The sequence below is a fragment of the Anarrhichthys ocellatus genome, unplaced genomic scaffold, assembly GCF_004355925.1.
Source record: "Anarrhichthys ocellatus isolate YVR2014 unplaced genomic scaffold, GSC_Weel_1.0 scaffold9, whole genome shotgun sequence".
Classification (NCBI taxonomy): domain Eukaryota; kingdom Metazoa; phylum Chordata; class Actinopteri; order Perciformes; family Anarhichadidae; genus Anarrhichthys; species Anarrhichthys ocellatus.
This window is the reverse complement of record NW_022280039.1, coordinates 2,644,201-2,669,603: the sequence shown is the minus strand read 5'-3', so window position 1 is coordinate 2,669,603 and position 25,403 is coordinate 2,644,201. Positions and strand designations below refer to the sequence as shown.

Here is a 25,403-nt window from a genome sequence, read left to right as displayed (position 1 = left end):
GCAATTAAATAAGCACCTTTACCACGTAATTTGAGACTATATTGTTATAGATAGAAGAAGGTATACAAAAATGGTGCTTGAATGAAATGACACACATCCATATTTTTTCACTTAGCTCTGCGGGTATCAAGTGCTTTGTTTTTTTAAAATTAAAACAAAAAACAACAGACTTGGTTACCAGGTGCAAATAACAAAGAAATGATGACTGGATGTGAGTCACTATTGAGACTTCTGTGTCCACGTACACACAAAATCATCTCTACATAAAATGCCTTGTTTTTATCAATAAATACCCGTAAATTATAACACAGAATGGACGTCGCATTGGAGGTATATCTGATGCAAGTACAAGGCCCCCCTCTAGTGGCTGTGACTGGTAGCAGGACTTCTCAACAGTGCACATATTGTAATGTCTGTTAGAAGTGGAGCAGAGACCTTGATGCCAGTGGGACTTGACATTAGCCATCTTCATGTGTCTCTTCTGCTATCTAGCCCTCTCAGCTGTCTGGCCCAGATGACGAAGATCATCTATTAAAGAAGCTACAGGCTGGTCTGTTAGCAGGCTGGAAGGGTCAGTGGGTGATTTGTTAATCCACATTTTTTTACCTACATCCTGCGTTATGATCCTTGATCAATAACTGCACACAAATATCAGAACAGACTTGGTAGTATTCTTTATTTTAATCTCCCACGATGTGACATATCAAAGAGTCCCTTTAACATATACATTTAGGTGTAGAGTGATATGTTGTGATAACAATTTTAAACATATCTCAAATACATTCTCAAGACAAAAGACATAATAAGCTAGCTGTGCACTAATTTCCCTTCATTTCCCAACATTCAGATAGTTTGTAATGGTGATACAAATACATACGTAAATGATCAGTACTCAAACTTTGAATTGATCTCATCTACTCTAATTATATGATGAGAAAACCAGCTTCTGATAACAACGCACCAAGTGTGTAAAAACTGAAGGAGATATGATTCCAGCATTTTCTAGCAACAGCATTAAAATGAGTTCACCAAGCCACTGAAGACAATCAGGTGAGGCACTACTCTACGCCACCACTCCTGTTACTATCACACTTACAGCTCACCTCAAAATCAAAAACACACATTTTTCCTCTTACCTGCAGTGGTATTTCTCCATCTAGATTGTTTAAGTGTGAGTGCCTAGTTTTGGAGATATCAGCCGTTGAGACGTCTGCCTTATCCCCATTATAATGCGACTACATGGCACTTGGCTTGTGGTGCTCAAAGCAAGGAACTGAAGATAATCCCCAGACTTTGCTTTGAGCACCACAAGCCGAGTGCCATGTAGTTCCATTACATTGGAGAGAAGGAAGACATCTCCATGAGCAATACCTCCAAAACTAGGCAGCTCACACCAAAACAATCAAAATTGAGAAATAGCACTACATGTAAGAGGAAAATAAGTACTTTCGATATTGTGGGTGAACTATCCCTTTAACTTTACAGACTATTGTCTACTTTAAATTTCTTAAGGCAACACAATGTGATATCAAAATGCAATGGAAAATATGTTGTAGCTAGCACACTATAATCACTAGTACTTGTACTTGTAAGTTTAAGTAAGGAGTTTAGGTAAATATAACAAAAACTCAAAAAAAAATGTGAACATAAAGAGTGACTTAAAGATCTTAATAAGCAATGGGCTGGTGCATGAATATGTTTTAGTGCGCAAAAATGACAAACAGCAAGTGCAATTTTAATAAGTCCCTTATTAAAGAAACAAAGTGATGACCCTCACTGAAACTCATTAATATCATGTTTCCTCTTCTATTTATTTATAGGTTTATTTGATAAGGGATAGTGCAAATTAATAAAAACATTTCTGTAAATGCGCCAGAGTTAGCCAAGAGGCTATTTTTCATCTGTAGTCCCAAGGCAGATGTTACAAAGCAACAAAGCCCTGTCCTCTGTATCTAAGAGTGGAATGGCAATGGGGATAATTCATTTCCTACTTATTTGTCTTGGCATTAAAGGAGAACTGTGCAGTAGGGCGTTTCCCACTGATCGTTATAAAGCTGCATATCTTGTATATTTCTCAGATTAACTTGTATTTTGTTAGTTAACACTCTCTTCAAGCTGACTTTCGAGGGGGATTTAGGCTTTAAGTGACCAAAGTGTTTATTTTGATGTTGGCTCTGCGAATGGTACCACCCTCTTCCCGGCCACAAACACCTCTACTATGTTACGGTCATCACCTGTGAAACAGGAAGCAACGGAGACAAACATAAAGGAAATGGTGAGTGGCACATTAGAGTCTGAAAAGTTTAGACAAATTGAACTGAAATTGACACTCACCCAAATTCAAGAACTTTTCCAAAAGAATCTGAAATTGAAGTGATAATACATTGGTGTTACACTAGATTCAAATGTTCTGCTTCATGAATTTGTGTGTAAATGTGTGTGAATAAATGAAGCCCCCACTACCAACCTTTGGTTCCTCAGGCTGGACCAGGTCGATGGGTCCACCAGGAGCAGTTACATTCACCCTCAGGGCGTCAAAGTCTTTGCCCACTTCGAAGTTCCCTGTCTGGCCATCCAGGGACAAGGCTACGGACAAAATGCATCATAAAAGAAACTCTTGTATTCTCTACCCTCTTGTGAAATTGCAATCAGTTATCATCAAAAATATCTCGTTCCCATAGATCCATGCGTGTTGAATCAGGAATTTCTACTGCAGAGTGTCTTAGAGGAGGCAAAGGCACTTCAGCAAGACTGTTTGTGGAGAATATGACAAACAAAGAGACAAAACACTTCATGTTTTAACCGTAACTTCTACACAATGCCACCTCTGTGTCTGACTGTTTTACCTTGGCTGCCTCCCAGTGTGGCCAGTCTGAACACCTCCTCAAAGGTGAGTGTGTTGTATTCTGGGTTCTGGATTTTTAAGACTTTGGATGTGTCCAGAGTTCTTCTCACAGAGTCCAGCATAGAGGCCGAGTAGCCCCCCGCCACATCTGACACCACAAACACAGACCGGATGAGTCAAATTAATACAAGCATGCACGCAGACACAAGCATTCACAAACCCGCATTGTGGATATGACAAAGCATCACATTTTCATATTTACGCTGCTTTGAGGGCCTGAAATTAAAACACCCACTACATCAGATGTTTGTTTTTTAAAACTGTGATCTGCTGGTGGTCAGCTGACATGAATGCCAAATCTCTCATTAAAAACACTAGAATGCCATAAAACCAGATATGTAACAATGTCTTAGCACCTATCTCACTACCTTCCTCCAGTCCCCGTGCATGCTTGAATGTACGGAACAAGGAGTTTCCGAAACAAAGCCAAATCATCAAACATAATTGTATTGCTTCTTGAGAGTGTAACGGACTGTGTCCAAAGTGGCCTGGCTTTACTTAGAGGTGAAAATGCACACACACACCTGTTCCCAGCCCCAACTTCACTTCGTGTTTCAGGACGTTGCGGACATCCAACATTCCACTGCACAACCTGAGAAGATATATACGTAGATAGATATATAGATAGCGAGAGAAAGAGAGATAGTAAAGTTTCATCTGTTGCACATCCTTGCATTCAGGCACTTACAATGCTATGTTATCGTATTGCTAAAGTGCTGTTTTATTGTAAAATCTGTGTCATGCAAATCTTTATGAGACTTCATTTGATCAGTGACTTACGAAATGTTGGAATTGGGGCAGTGAGACAAAGAGGCTCCTGCCTCTCTGAACAGAACCAACTCTTCATCACTGAGGTGGCAGCCATGAGCCATCACCGTCTGTGAATAATCATCGTCATCATCAGCATTTTCATCGGCATTTGTATTTTTCTACAAGACGTCTGCCTGTGTGTGCGCCAGCAGAGATGTGACTGTGTTCTCACCTTGTCAGTGAGCAGGTTATGTTTGAGATAGATGTCTGTGTACGACTCTGATTCAGGAAACAGCTCCAGCACAAGCTTAACTTCCTCTAGGTTTTCACTGATATGACTCTGGAAATAAACAGACATATGTCAGACATTAAACCACCGTGTTATCTTTGCTCTAAGCTGCAGCATTCAGATAGAGCCTGAGGTGTGGCGGCGCAATCACAGGATAACTAGCGCCAAACGTTATTCTGAACCATTTGTTTTTTTATTCTTCCCTGTCAGCATTTTGCCTTTAAAAAAATTGCACGTGTGTGTGTTTATCTCATTTCACAAAAACTCCACAGGTCCAACACTAAAGGGTCTCTGTGGCAACAGTCCCCTGCGGACATAGCCTGGTTTGGTTGCCACAGTGAGCTCACCTGAATGTGCAGGTTGTTAGTCTTAGCGATTGCTCCCAGCTGTCTTAGCAAGGCTCCGGTGCAGGATAGAGGGAAGCGGGGAGTCACCACTGGTCTCACCAGAGGGTACTACCCACAAAACACCAGAGGAGACAAAGGAGTGACAGACGATTTAAAATGCAGGCCTACTTTTTGTTAGATCCGAATGTTGTTCTGTTTTATTATATTATAGAATCTTACTTTTTTGTTCAACAGCTCTGCAATGAACCTTGAGGGAACAAAACAACGACTGTAACTCATTTGGCGCAGCCACATTTGCCCAAAACTTTTGAATCTGAGCGAATACAAACTAAGGACAATTAAATCTGTGATAAAAACAATAAAATAATAAGTTTGGATCTTTACATGAAAATATGTCATTTCAAGGTCTATCTGCATTCATTAAAACACAAGAAATTGTGCATTTTTTCCTAAACCAGATGTATTTACGTAATCCTAGCCAATCTTTTTAGGTACACTCAAAGAACAAACAATGATCTTGTCATGTTGACTCCAATATAATTGCAAAGGGGGAGGAGCCATGGTAAGTAAGCCATCAGTAACACCATGAGTGTTGTGGATCACATTGGACTAAATGAACCCTGGCTCTTTCAAAAACAAGCACTTGATTGATACGAAGGGTGATGTGGCATTTGCATTTATCAACTTGTCAGAAATAGGTTATGCTTTGTTGAAAAATGTCTTACATCAATTTAAATATTAAGTGCTGTAAACATAGTTTCCCACATGTTAAAATATAAAGACAGAAACTGTAGTGGTATTTGAAATAAATATTAACATCTATAAGAAATATGAAATAGTTAAAGGGAATTTAAAACAGAAAGAAGTCGTTGTCCTCACTCGGAGACATGTCTAACCCTCATCTGTTACATACATCACGGCATGTACATCCATGTACATCTCAGCTATCTGCGGCATTTCTGTTGCTATCTATTACATACTCTATCAGATATACTGTAGTAGCTTTAAATGCTAAAACTGAAAACTGCCTCTTGTCCGGCAAACATTGAACAAATTTAGTGTGACTAAAGTTGTTACCCCGGGGAATTTTTCTGACTAACAAATGCCTGTTCTCACCCAAGTAAAAATCCCCAGCACTACACTGTTGAATGAGTTGTTATAATATTTTGAAAGAGCATGCAAACTGTAAGCCACATCCTGTTTGGCACGATTCAAAGGTTTTCTTCACTGTACACATGCCCAAAGGCCTTCCTAATGTATTAAAGTGTTTTGATACCCACCGGCGGGTTTCCTCTTGAGATTCCTGATTGGTCTCTTTGTAATCTGGCACAGAATCGTTCCTGTCCATACACACCTTGCCAACAAGGGCACGCTGCCCAAAGTCATCTGCAAGAAAAACATGGATGATGTAACAAGAATGTGTAGAAACATGAATCCGTTATGTCAGTGTATTCACATTTTTCAAAAGGAAGCACAATTGTTACATAACTGAGTGATTTTAAAGGCTGTGCACACTGCAAAAGTGTAAAACTCACACAGGTGATTTCACTTATTTTTGCTGACTGGAGCGCTCATGACTGTTTGGGCGTGCAGAGACTGTGTTTGATTTGCATTGACTCACTGGCACTGAGTGAGCAGAGTCGTTACTATAAATGATAAACTAGAATCCTCTAATAGTACAAATGACTTTTGATTTTTATGACCACACAGGTGTACCACTCATCTATGGCCAATGTCATACTTGTGTTGATGTTCATTCTTATTAATTATGATTAACACTGTTGGTTGGTCATATTTATATTAATTACACACAGTACAGATGGGAGAGGAAGGCACGTGAGAGGTGATACCCACCCATGTTAAGAATAGTGAAAAGGTTTTGCGTCAACAAGTTTAGTGTGACAGATACTGTAGATAATCATCAGGTCACTGAGGGACTGTGAGATAGCTTTGTGCTACTGTGACCAAACATTTCCAGTCAAATCATGCAGAAAAAAAACCAATATAAATATATACACATCAGATTTCCCTGGGACGTTAAACTTTGGACCTTACGAGATTCTTCCTTTGGGAAAATATAGTACATTGGATGTTGTAAGCATATATATTTTGTATTCTTTACGTACCACTTGCGAAAAAATCGATAAACTAATAAATTGAACAAGCAGAATGAGAAATTCTGCAAACATTTCAAATACGTGTTGTAAATTCTAAAACACGTATATGCACACATATGCTTACGCTTAATAAGAACACGTTTCCCACAAAAGGGAACAGTTGCTCAGAACAGGACAAAGGTGAGTGTTCAAGGATCCTGATAACACAGAATGGCTGTGGCAGCCACAGCCATTCAATTCAGTACGGTAGAATCATTACACACTTATGTGAGTGTGTGTTCACTATTGCATAACATGACACCATGATAAGGACAAGGTGTAGAGGTGAAAAAAATTCTTCACCACAGTCACACAAAGCATGTGGCTCCATTATCACATTGTGAGCTGCTGCTCTGCTTATAAAAGTGACTATACAGCTTGTGTATGTCAGACAATATGTGCTTATAACCATCTCTCTCTTTATGCACTCCGTCACTGTGAATATTAAGTGTCTGTGTTAACAGAATTACATCACAACTGGTATTTTCCTTTCCTTTCTTTTCAGCAATAGCCTCCATTATTTGTCATTAAGGCGGCGCCAAATTAACTGGCAACCTCCCAACCACCCACAGGTCACCTGCTATGACGTAATTATTCTCAACTAAGGTCTTGCTATTTATTCTTCATATTATTTGCAGTATTCTGGCCTACACTCTTAACATGCAACTGTGTGTGTGTGTCTGTTTGCGTGTCGGACATCTTACTTGCAATCTGGCCCAACAGGAGAGAGGCATCTGTATGTATGGTAGCAAAGTAACATGCAGTGGTTGTTCCGTTGCTCAGGGTCCTTTTCTGTAAGGCACAGGGATCATATTACAGGATTAAAACATCATTTAAACAGTCTGCCTCTTTTCTAAACACACCCTTCTCAAACTGTAGGCTGTGTGGCAGTAGAGGGAACCACTAGCAAATGGCAAATTGCAATGCCATTGACAAAACCATATCGCACCTGTCATATTTGCGAGTGCCACAAAGCTCAGTCTTGGCTCCCTGTGACTGATGCACGGCAACTGTACCCGTTTTAATAGCCACCTCTCACCTTTCACAATGCCAGAAAACTCACCACTACTTTAGAGTAGACACTGTGGGCAAACTGCAAGTCCTTGAATTGTGACTCCACAGGAAAGGTGTAGGTATTGAGCCACTGCAGTAAAGGCATGTCCAGTGCTGTGCCTATGTAGCTGTACTGGGATGCATGGATGTGGGTGTCCACCAGTCCTGGCATGAAGAACTCACTGCAGTGCAGCAAATCATAGAAATGGTCAAAACATACAGTATCGTTTTTTTTAAATGGCATTTCCATTAACTGATTTAATATCATCTACAATTTTGATGTATTTAGTCATTTATTTATATATTCTACTTACTGTTGTGCCAGTTGAGTGACTTCAGTCGGATTGAATCCAAAGGTCTGAGACAGACTGTCTAGCTCCACGCCTTTCCCAATGAAAGCGATCTGATGGCAGAATGGCAATCAGTGAAAAGTTGATGTTAACCAAAAATAGTTTGCATGTGAAATAAAGTAGCCGAAGTTGTGAGATCTGAAAACATCCTTCCTCATTTGTTTTGCCTGCAGGAAATGCTTAGAGGGGCCAGCACAGCAAGTATAGGAGCAAATATTTACCATTTAGATCAGGGGTCACCAACCTTTTTGAAACCGAGAGCTACTTCAAGGGTACCGAGTAGTACGAAGGGCTACTTGTTTGATACCAACTTCCTGAATAACAAAGTTGCACAGATCACCTTTTAACAATAATAATATATGTGAAGAGACTGATCACATGTCAATGTTAATTATTCCTCACAAAAATGATTAACAGTGATTGTGTATTTTGTTCAAAATCGCACCTGTTATATTTTTGTAAAAATGATCACTTCTAAAAAATTTTAGGAAATCATTAACTGTCATATCTTCACATCATGACTCGTTTGTACTAACCACTACCTTCGTAACATTTTTGAACAAATCATGAACTCTGTCCCATGTTTATACAAATTATCAGTTATGTAAGATAAAAATGAATTTATTACATCAGTACTAATCACCACATTTTGGGAAATCTGGGTCAACTTTGCATTGCGTAATGAAGCCTGCATGCCGGTCTGTAGTCTGTAGTCACCAGCTTTTTTTTTGGGTACCATTTTCTCCACGAAGAAACGAGTAAAAAGTCTTGTCTATAGCCGAGGGGGGGGATCCAACCCTCCGAGGCACGCGAGCGTCTTTGGTCGCCTGCGTTCAAACCTCTAGTCTGGGCCTTTTCGATCGTACTGCGTTGCCTCGCCTCTGGTCCCTGCGGGCGACCAGGTGCCCGCGGGCACCATGTTGGCTACCTCTGATTTAGATTATATCCATTACATGTAGGCCTACTCTGTACTAAATAGCACCTTTTTTTGTGTACATGCCTTTGATGCTGCTGCATCGCAGTTCTTACCGCTATTGTACCCCTTAATAACCAGCGTTTGATTTCACAGTACTTCCGCATTTATAACAACGGAGTCCATGCGGATGATTTAAGGTTGTCCTATGAGTTTCAGCCCCACCTGTTGTATTTGAAGAGGGTACTTCAGACTGCTATTCAGCTTTTTGTGTCCGAGAGCTCATGTGGGACAAATTGTTCAAGTCGCTCAGCAACAGCTCACTGTAAAAGGCAATTATGTTATGTAACAGAGTTGCGCCTTATCGGTTTCTCATAACACGGACAAAAAGGAAAGACGTTTTTTACTGTGCCACATTTTGCCTCTTTGCGCAAGGTTTAGGAGTAAGCTCGGAGCTATATATATTTATCAAAATAGTAAGGTTTTTTTTAATACTTCTAAATGAGGTAAAAATCTGCTTTATATATTTTAGAGTCTGACAAACCTTTCCGTCCGTATCCACTCCGAGGAGCTCATCTTTTAGGATCTGCAGCGCTGTTTGCTGGGTCGAGTGGATAAATGTCCCCCGGTAGACGTTAGCAATTTTGGTGGTGGGTCTATTAGATTTTGCCATCCTTAAATAGCTCAGTCGGAGTCGAGCGGTGAGAAACCTGCAGCAGCACAGAGCACCACGACGCACCAGCAAGCAGCACTCAACTTGACTGCAAAGACTTCCTGCAACGAATGAGAACAAAGGGCGTGTGTCTATGTGAGTCGGGGTGTTATACGGTCTAAGGTTCGGGGTTTGTCTAATCGCCACCTAAAACTAGTCCCTCGTCACTGAGTCACAGAGGGATCCGCTAAAGACGACGTTTCCGGGAACGTTACAGCCGGAATCACACACTGCGGGTCATATCAGGTGCATTGAATTTGAACTTTGCCGGGGTTAATAATTAATCACAATGACCAAACAAACAGCATAACTGATCTATCAGTTATTACATTGCAGTCATTTAGCAGACGCTTTTATCCAAAGCGACTTACAATTCAGATCCTATCACACCGTAGGCACAGCTACGTGAGCAATTTTGGGGTTAAGTGTGTCATATACGGTAGTCTAATGCGCTTGCGCATATACTGGGCGTTATACGGTAGTTCCAGATGCATGTATAGTGAGACACGGTGATCCATTAAAGGAGTTGAGCAAATTAAGAAGCCTCTATTGCTTTACTTTACAAAGTGTCTTGCTCAAAGACACATCGACATGCGACTATAGCAGAGCAGGGGATCGAACCACCAATCCACCAATCCTCTGCTCTCCACAGCCACAGTCGCCCACTGTTTATTGTCGCCCCATTATTATGTGATGCCCCTATTGTACAACACCAAGAGAATTAGTGCAGAGAGGATCATTGATTCCAGCCTGCCCTCCATCCTGGACTTGTACACCTCCAGAGTCAGGAAACGGGCTGGAAAGATCTCTGCAGACCGCTCACACCCTGGACACATGCTGTTCCAACTCCTCCCCTCTGGTAGGCGCTACAGGGCTCTGTACGCCAAGACCACCAGACACAGGAACAGCTCCTTTCCACTGGCCGTCACTCTCATGAACAATAAATAAGTCATACTGCACTACCTCTGTTTGCACTGTTACCACCACTTGCACTATCACCTCAATTCCATTGCCATTGTTTATAGGTTTATGTTCACATGTGTGTGTGTATATATATGTACACTTTTTCCTTTGGATTGTTAATTTGTGTTTGTACATTGAGAGCGGAGTGGAAACCGGAGTCAAATTCCATGTATGCGTAAGCTGATTCTGATTCTGATTAGTTTGCCAGCTGCAGTGACTGCAATTCTCCTGCATGGGTGGACCCCCAACCCCAGAAGAACAATATCTATTTTCTGTTAAAATATAATTCCAATAATACACTGTAAAGTGTACATAAGCAGCATGCTCAAGTAAACACAATTACATTAGACACATTTGATACTAGTCAAATTAGCAAATCTTCCACCATCCAAGAAAAGTCAACTGGCGTTAAAAGGAATAACCCCGGTCATCTTTTTATTAATCTCAAAGAATGTGTGCAGTTAATGAACGATAAAAAGATAGAGGAAGGAGGACATTCTGTACAATCTCTCAGCACGAAACATCAGCTATGTCGAAACATACTCGAGGACTGAAATAATGCAAACTGCTGTGTGCATGTCAGTTGGCACATCTTGGGTGGCTACTTGTTCCTCTTTCTCAGTGCACCGTACCAATGTTTGGCATAGGTTATTATCATATATAGATAATAGCTATTATCATATTGGTACCAACTGTGAGAATATTTTGTTAATATCAGGGTTTTATTTTTGAAAGTGGGTAATAATGAAGCAGAAACATCTTACACTAACAATGGGGAAGAACATAGTGTGGTTATAGACCAATTTACAGTACAATGGGGGCATTAAAAAGTAGTAGATAAACCTTCACAACCACAACTTCTCCTTTACCATTCAACGTTTCTTTTTTAAAAGCCACAAAAGACACAAAGTGTAGCTTTTAGTATCCCAAACCTCTCAAGTATCAATGAGGAAGTACTGCCACATTGTTTTGAATTTATAAACCCTCACATGATGAATTACAACACCAACTTTAGAGCAGGGGTGTCAAACTCATTTTCACCCGGGGCCACATCAGCATTAAGGTTGCCCTCAAAGGGCCGGTTATAAATGTAACTGTATAAATGTAAATACTCCCTAACATATTGTTGAATACCGTTAAATAATACATTTGATTATTGTTTATTCAAGTGTAAAAATATTGTACATGCAGTTATATAAATGTAAAAATATATTTAAGCACATTTCTGTTTCTGTTCCGTAACTGACAAAGTTCAACGGCGATATGGAAAAACTGCTGTCTAACGGCAGGATGCCGTCACTTCGCGGGTCACATAATCGACCCGTGAAGGACCAGATGTTTCCAGTTGGACCAGATGTTTCCAGTTGCTGTTCAATGAAGGCGGCCACCTCAGCCACATTGGTTTTATTCTTTCTACGCCAGAGCTGCTTCTTGCTGAAAATCCTTTCAAGGGTGTGTTTGCTCAGTACAATCCATGTCAAGTATTTCATCCGTTGCAAAGCCAAAGTAGTCTTCAATGTACTCACAATACATTTCTATGTCAAATGTAGGGTAACCTATGAGGAGCTGCTTCTGACTGTTGTGTTAGTACCTTATAATTTTGACTTTCTATCTCATAATTTCGACCATGGGGATATTTTTACTATCAAGTCTAACTTAAAAAATGACGTGGCAGGCCTCGAGTTTGACACCTCTGCTTTAGAGGAACATGTAACTATACGGGTTATTCAGTGACAGGAAGTGTAGAGGGGAGCTGAAAATAATTGATAAAAAAACGAGAACCTGGGCATGATAGCTTTATGCAAGAAGTGTATCACTGCACTGCTCTATCACCCTACAGAAACATCTCTCAGCTCTACAGTAGTGAACCAACATGTAAGTTACAAATGTTAGTTTTTTTAATGAAATGTGAAAATGGAGTCTAAAGTTGTAAAGTGCAACAGTTTTTGGGGAATGTTGAAAAGCCTTAGTTGTGAAGTGGATCGTTTTAGCTAGCTGGACCTGACAAACATGTGACTGAGTGTAAATATAAACTTGTAATGTGTGTGACAGGGTCAATGTTTCAGAGTCAGTTCCTGATATTCAGGCAAAACCTCTACTTCTGCTTTCAGTGCTGCTGATACTTCAAGGCCTCTATTAGTCTAATTAATGTCAGAAGAATTGGTAGCTTAGATACATGAATGTAGACAGTGTACAGGTTTTTATTACGGTACAGTAAAATGTATATATTCAGGCGGCATTGTTTGTGAATGTACAGTATATAATACAGCTACTCAACCTAGTGTTACATTAGCTCGTACTCCAGGTGCTCCATCAAACCACATTTGTTGATTTGCAGCATTTAAATTTGAATATAGTCCAGTCTTAAACATCACACTGTACTTTGATTAGAAATCTTGTTTTGTATAATTGTAAAAAAAGAAAGAAAAAAAACTTGTTATAACAAGAACCCTCTCACTCTTTAGTCTTTAAAGTGGACTCTGGATACATCTGGGAGCACATCAGACCTGTTCTGTCTCTTCTTTGGTTCTGAGTCACTATCGGAATCCTCTTCCTTATCATCATCATCTCTTCGGTCGCTTAAGTCATCATCATCACTGTCCAAATCATCCACGTCCTTCTTCCCTCTTCCTTTCTTTTTCTGTTCATCCTCCTCTTCTTCCTCTTTCTTGTCTTCTTCTGAGTTTACTCTACACAGTGAGAGGAAAACAAAATCAGTCAATCTTGAAGATTTGAATTGACTTAAAATAATTGTCAAGTGTATAGCCGAATGAGGTAACATAATGGTGATTGGCCCTATGATGAAAGTATTGCAATATTTATATATTTGCAGTATTATTAAATGGGTGTCTGTGGGCACACGGTTCTGTAAACCTGAAGTTCATGTGTCAACCAAAAGACTCCACACTGCTTAACTCTGCCCCATTGTTTTCACACACGTAGAAATCAACCAGGAACAAAAACTTAAAGGAGACATATTACGCTCATTTCTATGTTCACACTTGTATTTTGGGTTTATACTACATGTTGACATGCCTTACTGTTCAAAAAGCTCTTTATTTTTCTCATACCGTCTGTCTCAATATACCCGTCTTCACCCTCTGTCGTTTTAGCAAATTTTAACGGATTTGAGTTGCTAGACAACAGTTTGGGTCCATGTGTACTTCCTGTCAGCTGACCAGAAATGAACTAAGACACATTTAGGATGTTGACATTTAAAACTGTGAAATGGTCTCTGTATTGTTGTGACATAACTCCCGTACTGAAATCCTAATGTTTAAAAAGTTTCTGAAAACGGGCTGTGTGTATTTCGCCATAGATTGCGTGTTTTGATACCTTCACAGTATTTAGAGCCGCTTTGTGATAAAAAAAAAAAAAAAAAAAGACATAGAAAATATAACTTTTTACAATATGGGACTTTTAAGGATTACCACATTAACTTGTACTCCGGCAAGAGCAAAGGAAAAAACCCTCCTTCGTTGTTTTGAATGTCATAGTGTAACCAAAGTAAAAGAGAAAATGATACAATAGAATAAATTGATGCCAAGATGTTGAATTTGTGACGGGGAGATGTAAAGACCGACGCTAAAATGCTTTCAATGACTTGTCAAGTATTTTCTTAGAGTCGGTTGTGATGTATCCCGTTGTCCACAAGATGGCAGACTTGCAGTAGAATTTACTGAGCGAGCTTGACTATGATTAAGAATACTAAGATTGACTTCTTAAAACCTCCAGATAAAGACCACATGTACCACATTTTTTAAAGTCTTCATATACAGTGTGAGGACATATATGAATGGCTGATGGGGATGTGGACAGAACAAACATAACATTGGCTACAGTAAAAAAAAGAGGAAGATAGATTTTTATAATAGTAAGCGGAGAAGTTGTTAATTTACACGAGGTCACAACACAAAATTACTTCAGTCACCGATCCTCTGTATGCATGAATCTGAACAAACAAACACATGTTGATGTGCATAAAGGACCACTCACGGAATAACGATTTCCTCTTTCTTCCCACACTTGCAGCAGATGTCTAGCTGAAGGGAACAGGGCTTACACACGATGTGATACGCATCCTTCACCGTCTTCTGAGAACACTTGACACTGAAAGAAGAATACATGCATGCACACGTCATCAATGTTCACATTCAAACCAACTGCAGCTGTCTTTATGACATGAATAACAAATACAAACACTTTACTGCACATATACAACAGTGTGACACACTGACACAGATTGTGTGAGACTGACTGTGGTTTTCCATACTAGTACAATAGAACTGGACAAAAGCAGGAGGAGCCAGAAACAGATGTAACAGATGAGATCGGTTGTGTGTGGTCACGAGCAGTTGTAGCTGTGCAGATATTTGTTATGAAATTAAAGTGTACTCACCATTTTTTAGCCTGTGTCAGAGTCTTGTATTTGTTGTACCTCACTTTCCACTCAAGCACACCCTTACAATGTAGACAGAGCCCATCGTGGATCTTTGATTTTGCCTTCTGCAATTGTGATCACACACGCAGAGACACGTTGGAAATGTTATAATAATAATGTTACAACATGGCTGCTTTAACTAAAGCCTCTACACAAGAGCGCACTGTTAGTATCTATGCTAGCTAGCTAAACACACACATGACTTCAATGTTCACGCACCTGCACTTGTACAGTCGCTCCGTACAAGTCGTTTTTGAAGGCAAAGTTGTTTTGATGCTTCTGGCCTCGCGACCGAGACACGTTCCCTTTTTGAGAACTCATTTTATTTTCCGATTTTAGTTACACATGTTATGTGGGTAAAAAAAAAAAATCCGGAAGCATGCCGGAGATAGAGAGAGCACTGACCCGGAAGAAGTACGAGCACGTCACGAAACGTCATTCACGTCGAAACACAAAGGTTCTACTTTTCTAAAAATAATAATAAATCAAAACCAAAAAGTTTGTTGGAGTAAAAAAACGAAAACAAAGCACAACACTGGTTCAGATAATATAATAAAATACAATAGTTATAGATTACCTGATCGAACGTTAGGAAACCCCCCATCGGGTGCTGATTGGACCGCGCGTTGCAATAGTAATCTCCGGTTGGTTCTTCTAAACGTCAATCAAAATATGAGGTCACCACTTTGCCGCGTCAGTAGGAGCCGCCCATAAATAGCCACACGTCGTGCCATTGGTGGACTCGTTTCAACAGTCTCTTTACTATTGGTCCATGAAACTGTCAATCACGGCTCCCTCCTTCCTTACAAGCTAGGACAACAAGCCGAGTGATTTTCACAACGAACCTAAAGCGGTGATGTTTCGGAGGCTGAGCGATACCGTCGAGAACCGACTGGCTTTCAGACAGTAATTTAGTTAATTTCAGCACTTTATGGAATGTACCCATGTCGCCGTTGAGCAGAATATACAAGAACGTTTTGAATGAATAGACCTCGTTATCATTCAGGACCATGTGTTGAGAAAACCGAGCGGAGAAAAAAAGAAAGAAAGGACCGTTTGGGAGGCTGTCTGGACCCCCCGGAGGACGAAGCGTTTCTAGCTAATAGAAACTCAGGGCTGCCAAGAGGGATATACACTCTCACAGCGACACAGCCAGCGAACGGGACACGGAACAGAGGATAATCTGGCCGAGGCTACCCGTGACAATCTCCTGGTGCGAAAATAACACCTGACTACAGCGACGTCGGCCAACACTGTCACCTGAAAACAAAACAAGCGTCCACCGCCTTGCAGGTAAAGGTTGGGATCATAATTCTGCTCAGAGAACACGCGCATATTTGCATGTTCATCGTAATCTCTTCAAACACATTTCTTTGCCTCCACCACCATTTTACAGTACATCGTTGCGTGGGGCTCCATTCTGTCTCCGCGGTTGGGAGATTATGGACTATTTTTGGGTAATTTACAGTGTTAAGCAAATAGGCTTCACTATGTATTTGACTACTGTGTGCAAATGTCACAGCATCTTGGCAGAAGCGGCATCCATAGGCTGCAAAAAGTATTCACCGGAAATCCTCTCTGCTACTGCCACACAGGTAATTAAGTGGTACTGAAGTCACCTGTGTGTCTACCCAGCAGTTGTTGGGTTTCTTTCAAAACTATAAAATGAAGACTATTCCAAAAATAATCCCTTCAGAATAAAGTATGGACAATTGTAAAATAGCAAAAAAAACAATTGGAAATCTGTGAAATGCAATATAGGGAATTAAGTTTGGGAGAAGAGTATTTGAGGATGGTATTGCAAAGATGTAATGGCAGGGTGTCATTGCTTACTTCAATCACCTTCGTTGGAAATACAATCCACAGCACATTGTCATAACCTGACAGTGACGTGTTTCAGCCTATTTAGAAGGCCATGAGGAGTTATACAGAGTCAAATTACTTGTCAAAGGCATTTCTTCAAGGATGTTTTGTCAGGGTGCCGCCTGGCTGCTACATTTCAAGAGCACCTGGGATATCCAAAAGGTGGCCATGGGGGGTGGGGGGGTGGGGGGGTCCAGGTGCAGGGTGAAACAAGAAAGCCTTCTGAGTCAATACTGTCTGAGAGGTTGTGGAGCCCCGAGGCAGACGGAGAGCAAACACTCAATCAGGGTCAGATATCTTTCTTTTTTTTATAATGCTGGCTGAAGAGAGCTATGCATTCTGGAGTAGGGAATTGACACCAGCCCGGCTTTAGCCCCCCCAGTCCCGGAAACCCCCTGCTTAACAAAAACAAGTATTTATGTTCTTGGAGAGAACATCATTCAAGAGCTCTGTGGAGAAATGGCTCTTGTGGTGTTTTCCTTGTGATCAATCTGCAGGGGATTCAGAGGCAAATTAGTGTTTCAGTTGTTTTAACCATTCTCCTTCTCCCCGTCAGTGTTTTGAGGATGAACCACTTATCCCTCAGCGAGCTATGCTGCTTGTTCTGCTGTCCGCCGTGCCCCAGCAAGATTGCCTCTAAGCTGGCCTTCCTGCCTCCAGAGCCCACCTACAGTCTCATGTCCGACGACAGCGGCAGCCGCTGGACGCTGCACCTCTCCGAGCGCGCCGACTGGCAGTACTCGTCCCGCGAGAAGGACGCCATCGAGTGCTTCATGACCCGCACGACAAGAGGGAACCGCATTGCCTGTATGTTTGTCCGCTGCTCACCCAGCGCTCAATACACGCTGTTGTTCTCCCATGGAAACGCGGTGGACTTGGGCCAGATGAGCAGCTTTTACATTGGCCTGGGTTCACGCATCAACTGCAACGTCTTCTCCTACGACTACTCGGGCTACGGGGCGAGTTCTGGGAAACCCTCCGAGAAGAACTTGTACGCCGATGTAGACGCCGCCTGGCAGGCACTCCGCTCACGGTAAGGAGAGATGATGCAGGGAAAGGGGAGAGATGGGCACACCTGTACACAGATGTTGGGACAGCCTGGAGAAAAAAAGGATGCAGTGTTTCACCAGTACTTATTGATGCGTTGATATTAGAGTAATTGAATAGCATGTAGTCCCTAAACTTGATTTCTCACAAGGCTGCAAAATAAAACTTGTAGATCAAACACTCAGAGACTGGTGAGTTAAGCCCCGTGAACACAACACACACGTATGTACTGGACAATGCTGTTCAGTGCATGACAATAGTGGGAAAGAGTCCTATTAATAGCAGCTCTGGTCACGTCTTTCTCGTTCGACAGCTTTTGAGAGATAATGTTATATAATAACCCGGTCGGCATTGTGGGTATTTTCTTATGCTGTGAATGTCTACAGCTGTTGGTGAGTATGAGTAGTAAGGAAATGGGGACTATTTAAATAACAGCTGAGGTTAAGTAAAATATTAAGAAACCTGGCCGATGTAGATTGATACGACAAATCATAAACATAAAGAGATGACAGGAAGAGCGGACCTGATAAGATCTTGGGTGGAGGATGACAGGAATGGTTTAGAAGAGACGACATGATGTTTTCCTGGGCGGTAATAAGGAGCGTGTTTTCTATGATTATGCTGGCCAGCCATATGTAGGTGTGAGTGGGCGCTCTGCTGCATCTTGTTGCTCTGCAGGCTATGAATAGACTGATATTTATTGGTTGATATTTGGCTTGTACTGATTTTTTTTTTTTTCTGCATTTGTAATAACCACTTAGTGGTTTTATGTTTCCGATGTTGCAGAGTGTTCAGTGTTTAATCCCTGCTCTATTACCCACATGTTCGTCACTTCCCGTGTGTGTGTGTGTGTGCGCGCGTGTGCGTGCGGTAATGTATCCATCATATTTGTGCCCTTTTGTTTACATGGTAATAAAAGTTCATCCAGCAGCCCTGGATATTTTGAATATTTCCTGCTGGAAGACAAACAAATGACTAGCAGAGGAGATGGAGAACTTTGGCTCAGAATAACAACACAGGAAGAGAAGAGCCAAAGGAGAGTAAATCAACCATAAAGAGAGAAACTAGGCTTCTAGCGTGGAGTGCCACTCCTGTGTGGCACTGCAGAGATTTAAATGTGCTGATGTAGAACACTGGAAGGGCCACTGGCAACAAAATGTTACCGTTTCTTAGTCGCTGACTTTAGCTGTGAATCTTTGTCGGCACTACTTTGACATTTTACACAATCGCCCATTTTAGAGAATCTAAAATGGCCTTCTGTAAATATGGAAATGTATATAAGGAAGTTGACCAGTTAAACAGGAAACTCTTGATCATAAAGGTTGTGTATACAGGAAATGGGCCACTGCTGTGAAGAAGAACCCGCTTTTTGTGTGTGTGTGTGTGTGTGTGTGTGTGTGTGTGAGAGAGAGAAAATTCATTCCTTTGCGTTAAATTAAGCCTTTCTGTCTCTTGTGTTTAAATTTAGCATGCGTGATTGCCATGAATGTCTCCTAAACTGTTTACCCAAAGCTTTAATTACAATGTGAAGGAAAGGAGAAGTGCTGAAGGCGTTAGAAAGGCCTTCTGGACGCTCTGAGCCCATTCACTGCCTGAAAGCACTTAAGTGTTGTTGTTCTGCTTTTTAATGTTTCTTGTTTCCATCTTACTTATTGTTTTTGTTGTTACACCGAGGAAACTCCTACTCACAATCTTGAGCGGTGCTGAAATTTCATTTAATCTGAGCGAAGCAGAACCGACACTTCAAGTAATATTAGATAAGAGTAAGTTGAATTTGTCCTTAAATAACAACGCTGAAAACCATTTGCACAAGCTAAACTGCCTGGGCCAAATAAAGTTTGTAAGGCGTTCTCCTAATGTTACTGGTTGTAACAGCTGTAACAAGCCGACTGTTTCTGTACGTGATGTTCATCAGCTTGTTTTAAGAAGGTCAGAGCAGGCATTGACTCAGATCACTCCCACACAATGTATCTCAAGTCTTTGGAGGTTAATCAGGGAAGAAGGCACTTCAAGATCGGATGAGCGGCTTTCTGAAACAAGGAAATAACTTTTTCATACTGAAGTGGCTGCGTGAGGGGAGTTCGTAGCTTGGCTCAAGCACTTTAACCATATTTTGAAATCCTTTGTTTTCCACATTGCAGTATGGCCTCATGTCGGCAGCAATAAACACCCCAATAGATGCTGTAATAGCTTTAGCCTGGTCTGATTCTGCCACAAACGTTTTCTTAAATGCCGCAGTGATACCTTGTTGTTGTGTCTTGGTCCCCGTCACTGACAGACCAGGATGGTGGCACTTCATATGTGTGGACGATGTATTGCCGCTGTGTGTCTTTCTCGTCGAACGACGCCTACATACCGTAACGGTTTTGTCCGCCACACTTATCCCGTCATTATTAGTAACGGGGAAGCCAAACATGTGACTTGTATGACATTATGTAATGTGATATGTCTACGTTAATGGTGCACACGGCACTTATCATGATAGGGTACAAATTACAAGAGGGAGTTTCCCTATTGTGTACAATACCGAGACCCCCAGTATTATGTATTTTGTCCCCTTTTTGGCTCTGCGGTCTGTGTCTGATGGTTTGAGGGCGGTGCCAGATTCCCACTGGTCTGTCTGTGATGACTTATCACATCAAGAGGCATCTCTGCATGGCCTCACATTAGTCTGCCTCCTGCATCCCTCGTGCATATCTCTCATGTTAGATCAGATGCACAGCCTGAAGAAGAGAGCTTCTCTCGCGTCTTTCTACTTTCTCTGCTTGTTGAGAAGTGTCAGTCTTTTCTTTTTCTGATGATTTGGCATTTTGAACCCATGAGGTTCAGTCTTGGTCTGCTTCCGTTTGGGCTTTCTGTGTCATCCAATCGTTTTCTCCTCATGATATGGCAGACAGCAAATGACTCTTCTCTTGAGTGTTGACACACTTGTTAGGCATTTTTTTGCTTTACTCCAGGATCAGATAAGACAGGGCAGTCACGTTGAACCCAACACAGTTTCCTCCTGTGCTCCTTTGTTGAGCCACGGTGGATGAGCCACTCCCTCCACCTGAGCAGGGAGGGGATCGGATGATTCATCATTGTTTGCTCATTCACATGGCAAACGATTACACATGCTGATAGAATAATGAGTCGGGTGACTATTTGCTGCAGAAGAAGAAATCGAGCTTGAGAAAAAAGCAGTTTATTGACTAAAGAGTGACCAAGCTGATGAAAGTCTGTCTCTGTCTCTCTCTGTCTTTTTCTTTTCTCTTGAGATAAAGCGGTCAATCCTGCTAGTCTAATATTGAGTGGTAGCTTAGCAACCCATGTCCAATGAGCTTCCAGACAGAGGTCTTCCCACACTATGTCCACTAAAAACAAACACAAAAACTCACTTCCTAGTCGATCATCATACCGATCCAAATCAAAACTCCATCCGTCTTCTTAGACCTTCACTAGTGGGGAGACATCCTCACAGAGAGGCCATCATGACTGAGCTATGCATCCTTTACTTTAAATAGTAGTGGTGGTTAGTATATTTTTTTTGGAGTGTGAAAGTCTCAAACCGTTACAACCCTAATTTCAAAGCCTCTGTGAAGGATCCCCCTGCTGTAGTGCAGATGGTACAGTGATCTGTTAAAACGTGACTGTAGATATGTTCAGAACATCTATTAGTCATAGTGACGGCGATGGGATGAGAATACTTTTGGTCCTCGGAGAGGAAGAGGTGGGCAGCCAAGACGGATGGAGGGACGCAATAAGGGAATGCAGGAGGATGTGATGCATAATGGATCGGATTTCTGTCAGGAGACTAAATAGATGAAGGTTTTGAGGGAGGAGCGTAACCATGGAGCATGGCTGGCAATGGCCTGGTGAGGTCTATTCAAGCTGAAAGGCAATTGAGTAAATTGCAGGCTTGTGTTGGGGGGGGGGGGGGGGGTTGCATCTCTTTGGTCAAAGCCAGTCGTAGTGCCGTCCTAACACGAGTGCAGCTGCAGATCTGCTCTGCCGTTGTCCATGGATAGCAGGATGGGTTGGAGGTTCAGAGGGACCTTGTTGTAAGCAGCAGTTCACGGGTTCAAAGCCTTGCATTATTCATTGTCCTCGAGTGAAACACTCCTACTTGCTCAATGTGGGGGAAAGCCTTGTTTGTCCCTTCACCTGATGACTAAGCTGTCAAATGGTTCCACTTCACCCTCTCTGTATTGATGTTGTGTAAGCCTTATGTTGTAGGACCTGTGTGGTGACTGTTTGTGTGTAAGGATTGGCCAGGCTTTAGTGGCCTGATATGGCAAAGAACATTGACTAGACGAATGGAGATAAGCACTATGTGATAAGGGTCTAACACCGAGAAGCTGTTGGTAACGGTAAACAAATAACAAAAGCTGAATCTTTAACTTTTAAAAAACAGCCTCATGCTGAGTTTCTTATGATCTAATGCTGCCTGTGAACACTTCTGGTAAATGGAAGGAGACAACCAAACCAGCGCCTTGTACCAAACCATTCACTTGAATCTTTCCTGAGAGGAGTTAATATTAATCATGTGGTCATAAATCATCGGAGTGTCACGTCATCTCCCAGATTACGTGACGCCTTCTGTTACTTGTCTAGTTTCGTTTTTAAGATGCAATGAGTTCACCGCTCTTGACGGGGAAGTTTAGGTTTGATGTTGCTGAAAGTCTTTTTCCCTCGAGCTCTGTTATTGCCTACCGTACCTACGTTTATCATCAGCCAACCTTGAGAGTTATTGGTGCCGTTCACCCCACAGCACCAACAGTCTCTCCCATGCCGTGCCAGTACTTTCACCCCTATTTATAATCGGTAAACTGCTCATGTTCTCCTGCTAATGACTGTGTATGTCTGCACTTAAGTCTATTGCCCCGTCATGGCCGCAGTACGGCTACATCACTGCACACTGTTCCTTTGCGAAGGTTGTGTTAGACTTGTGTTGTGGCGCTTCTAATTATAATAATCCATCACAGCGGTGTGGAGCGCTGTCAGACTTTGGTGTTCGTGTTTGTTCATCACTGTGTATTATAGGACTGCAGAGGCTACACCGTTAAGCCTGTAATGTTAGTGTTCCTAATTTTAATAAAGATAAGATATAGAGCAGTGTCAGGCTGTGTACTGTGCGCTATCCAGCAGTTCAGACAGTGATGCAGTGTTCTCAGACCAAGTTTCAGGTCGTCAGCTGACTGGTTGCTTTGCTGGAGTCGGTCACATTCGCCATAATCGGCTGTGGAATGTCTTCACCCTCGATCCAGTACCGGTGTGTTTCTTTGCTGCCTTTCTGCTGTTATTCCCCCTTCTTCCCTCTGAATCACGAGACTCCAGCTGCTTTGAAAAGCCATCTTTGTGTGCACATGTTAGGAGGCAGTGCAATCACTGAGTCACTGTTGCGTGACGTTTCAGCCTATAATAGAGTATGAGTAAGTCTCCGTAAGCACACAGGTGTGTGTTTGCATGGACACAGCATGTCTGGGTAAATAAGAGTACGATGTGAGAATAAGTGGCAGTGTGAGTGTGTTTTCTATGAGCAAACCTTTGAATCGTTATCACAAACCTTTTACCTTGAAAAGCACTTAAAGAAAATCAACTTTAACCAAATGGTGGATTCCACAATAAAACACTTTTTCGATATTGCCAGACAAGCTGCTTTTTATAATGAACAAAAGGCCTAACTGGACGTCTGCCAGTGTCTAGAAAAGCACACAAGCTTCACCTGCATACGTCTGGCTCCTAGTAGATTAAATATCCTGCACATGATCAGCGAAAAGTGTGAAGTACAGATATCCTGTGTCCTGTTTCTGCAGGTATGGCATCCGTCCAGAGAACGTGATCGTGTACGGCCAGAGCATCGGCACCGTGCCCTCCGTGGACCTGGCTTCTCGCTATGAGAGCGCTGCAGTCATCCTCCACTCCCCGCTCACCTCCGGCATGAGGGTGGCCTTCCCCGACACCAAGAAGACCTACTGCTTTGACGCCTTTCCAAAGTGAGTGTGCCGTACGAGACAGATGGCTCCTGTGAAAGAAAGCCAGGCTATTTGTATCACAGACATCCTGCACACACACTATTTAAAAACGCACGTATGAAGGAATCTGCATCAGAAAATACTCGTACAAGCTTGCAAACATTGACTTGTGCATTTATGTGTTAAATCAATACAGGGTGTGTTTTTCTTTGTAATGAACCCAGGCGCTTCAAATGTTTTCAATAGTTCCCTCTGGTGGTCAGTTGGCGAACTAGATCTGATCACAATTCTTTACTTAATTTGTGATTACAATATCTCAACCCAGGTCTTTTTCCTGTCTGCTTCATGCCCGTATTTTTCATCCTAACTCGGTCTTCTTACTTCCTTACTCCAAAGCATCGACAAGATTGCGAAGGTGACGTCCCCGGTGCTGGTGATCCACGGTACGGAGGACGAGGTCATCGACTTCTCCCACGGCCTGGCGCTGTATGAGCGCTGCCAGCGCCCCGTGGAGCCGCTCTGGGTGGAGGGGGCTGGACACAATGACGTAGAGCTCTACGGACAATACCTGGAGAGACTCAAACAGTTCGTTGCACATGAGCTGGTCAACTTGTAGTGGAGAGAAACGCTTTTTAAGAGGGGTCGGATGATGGAGAAGGGGTACTTTTTTTTTTTTTTTTTTTTTTTTTTTGTGTGAAGTGATGAAGGTAAAAGTAGTGTTTGTGTAGTACTGACGTTTCGGTGGCAGTCTTCTGTCATTGTCGAGCACCTCTCCATCTTGGAGCTCCAGTTTGTCCGTCGGTACCGTCAACTCCACGTGCTGCAGCTGTGAACTTACAAGTACCCACCATTTTGTTTTTGCTTTTAGATTTTCTTTTTATTAAGTTGAAAATTGCACATTATGAAAGTGTGTGTGAATGACAGAAGTAGACTTGTGCACAGACAACGTACCATGTGTATATGCAGTATATGAGAGAGAGAGAGAGTGTGTGTGTGTGTGTGTGTCACACAGTCACATTTTTGCTGCCTTTTGAGAAGGACGTGGTCCACGGTTCTTAACGGCGCGGTTCTGGAGGCGTTCCAGGTTCTAAGAAACAGCCTTTCTACAAACTGGACTGGATCACAAGTGGACCAGACTCTCTAATCCAACGGGACTCATCTGACTTTGAGATCAGGTTCGGTCCCGCACTGTGCAGTCACCATGAATTTATTTTCTGGATTACTGTTCATTATGTTTTTTATATTATACATGGTATTTTGCACGTATCAGCTGTCACTGACAAACTGTACAAGACAAACTGATATTATCTAGCTGGGCCAGTGTTGCCAAATTCTTAGTATAGTATATAGAGTTGGTCACACAAAGAACTTTGTACAAAAACCATTAAGAATCGCCTCCAAAGCTGTGTAAGCTGTATTCAGTCTCGACTTCTCCATTTAGTCTTAAAATGGTACAACTTAATGCAAGATGGAGCTCCGTCTGCTGCTCGTGTAGCCAGTTAAAAGGCCGGGGCTGTATTTCATTGACTAATGCATGTGGGTTACTTCCCACTCTTTCTTTTGAAAATGTAAACTCAAGAACTGTTACTGAAAGATGAGTATCACTACACATTAGTCGATGAGCTGGATGTTGTCACAACAATGAAGTGCCCCCCCCCCC

The 25,403-nt window shown here is 41.9% G+C and overlaps 3 protein-coding genes across 3 annotated transcripts; 1 reads left to right on the top strand and 2 right to left on the bottom strand.

Annotated features, from left to right (window-relative positions):
• Nucleotides 1-657: 657 nt before the first annotated feature.
• On the bottom strand, nucleotides 658-9,681 carry gda (guanine deaminase). Its single transcript, XM_031849683.1, has 14 exons — nucleotides 9,308-9,681; nucleotides 7,815-7,903; nucleotides 7,511-7,682; nucleotides 7,152-7,239; nucleotides 5,572-5,677; nucleotides 4,511-4,538; nucleotides 4,292-4,399; nucleotides 3,888-3,995; nucleotides 3,686-3,783; nucleotides 3,430-3,497; nucleotides 2,847-2,993; nucleotides 2,468-2,586; nucleotides 2,335-2,362; nucleotides 658-2,234 (listed from the first exon to the last, which is right to left on the bottom strand). Exons 1-14 carry the CDS (start codon nucleotides 9,434-9,436, stop codon nucleotides 2,158-2,160), a joined length of 1,365 nt encoding a protein of 454 aa, XP_031705543.1. The 5' UTR covers nucleotides 9,437-9,681; the 3' UTR covers nucleotides 658-2,157.
• Nucleotides 9,682-11,676: 1,995 nt separating this feature from the next.
• Nucleotides 11,677-15,311, bottom strand: cunh9orf85 (chromosome unknown C9orf85 homolog). Its single transcript, XM_031849529.1, has 4 exons — nucleotides 15,099-15,311; nucleotides 14,838-14,944; nucleotides 14,435-14,548; nucleotides 11,677-13,128 (listed from the first exon to the last, which is right to left on the bottom strand). The coding sequence occupies exons 1-4, from the start codon at nucleotides 15,198-15,200 to the stop codon at nucleotides 12,900-12,902; spliced, it is 552 nt and encodes a 183-aa protein (XP_031705389.1). The 5' UTR covers nucleotides 15,201-15,311; the 3' UTR covers nucleotides 11,677-12,899.
• A 369-nt stretch (nucleotides 15,312-15,680) lies between these two features.
• abhd17b (abhydrolase domain containing 17B, depalmitoylase) lies at nucleotides 15,681-25,096 on the top strand. Its single transcript, XM_031849672.1, has 4 exons — nucleotides 15,681-16,172; nucleotides 17,299-17,775; nucleotides 23,585-23,764; nucleotides 24,140-25,096. The coding sequence occupies exons 2-4, from the start codon at nucleotides 17,309-17,311 to the stop codon at nucleotides 24,357-24,359; spliced, it is 867 nt and encodes a 288-aa protein (XP_031705532.1). The 5' UTR covers nucleotides 15,681-16,172; nucleotides 17,299-17,308; the 3' UTR covers nucleotides 24,360-25,096.
• Nucleotides 25,097-25,403: the final 307 nt, after the last annotated feature.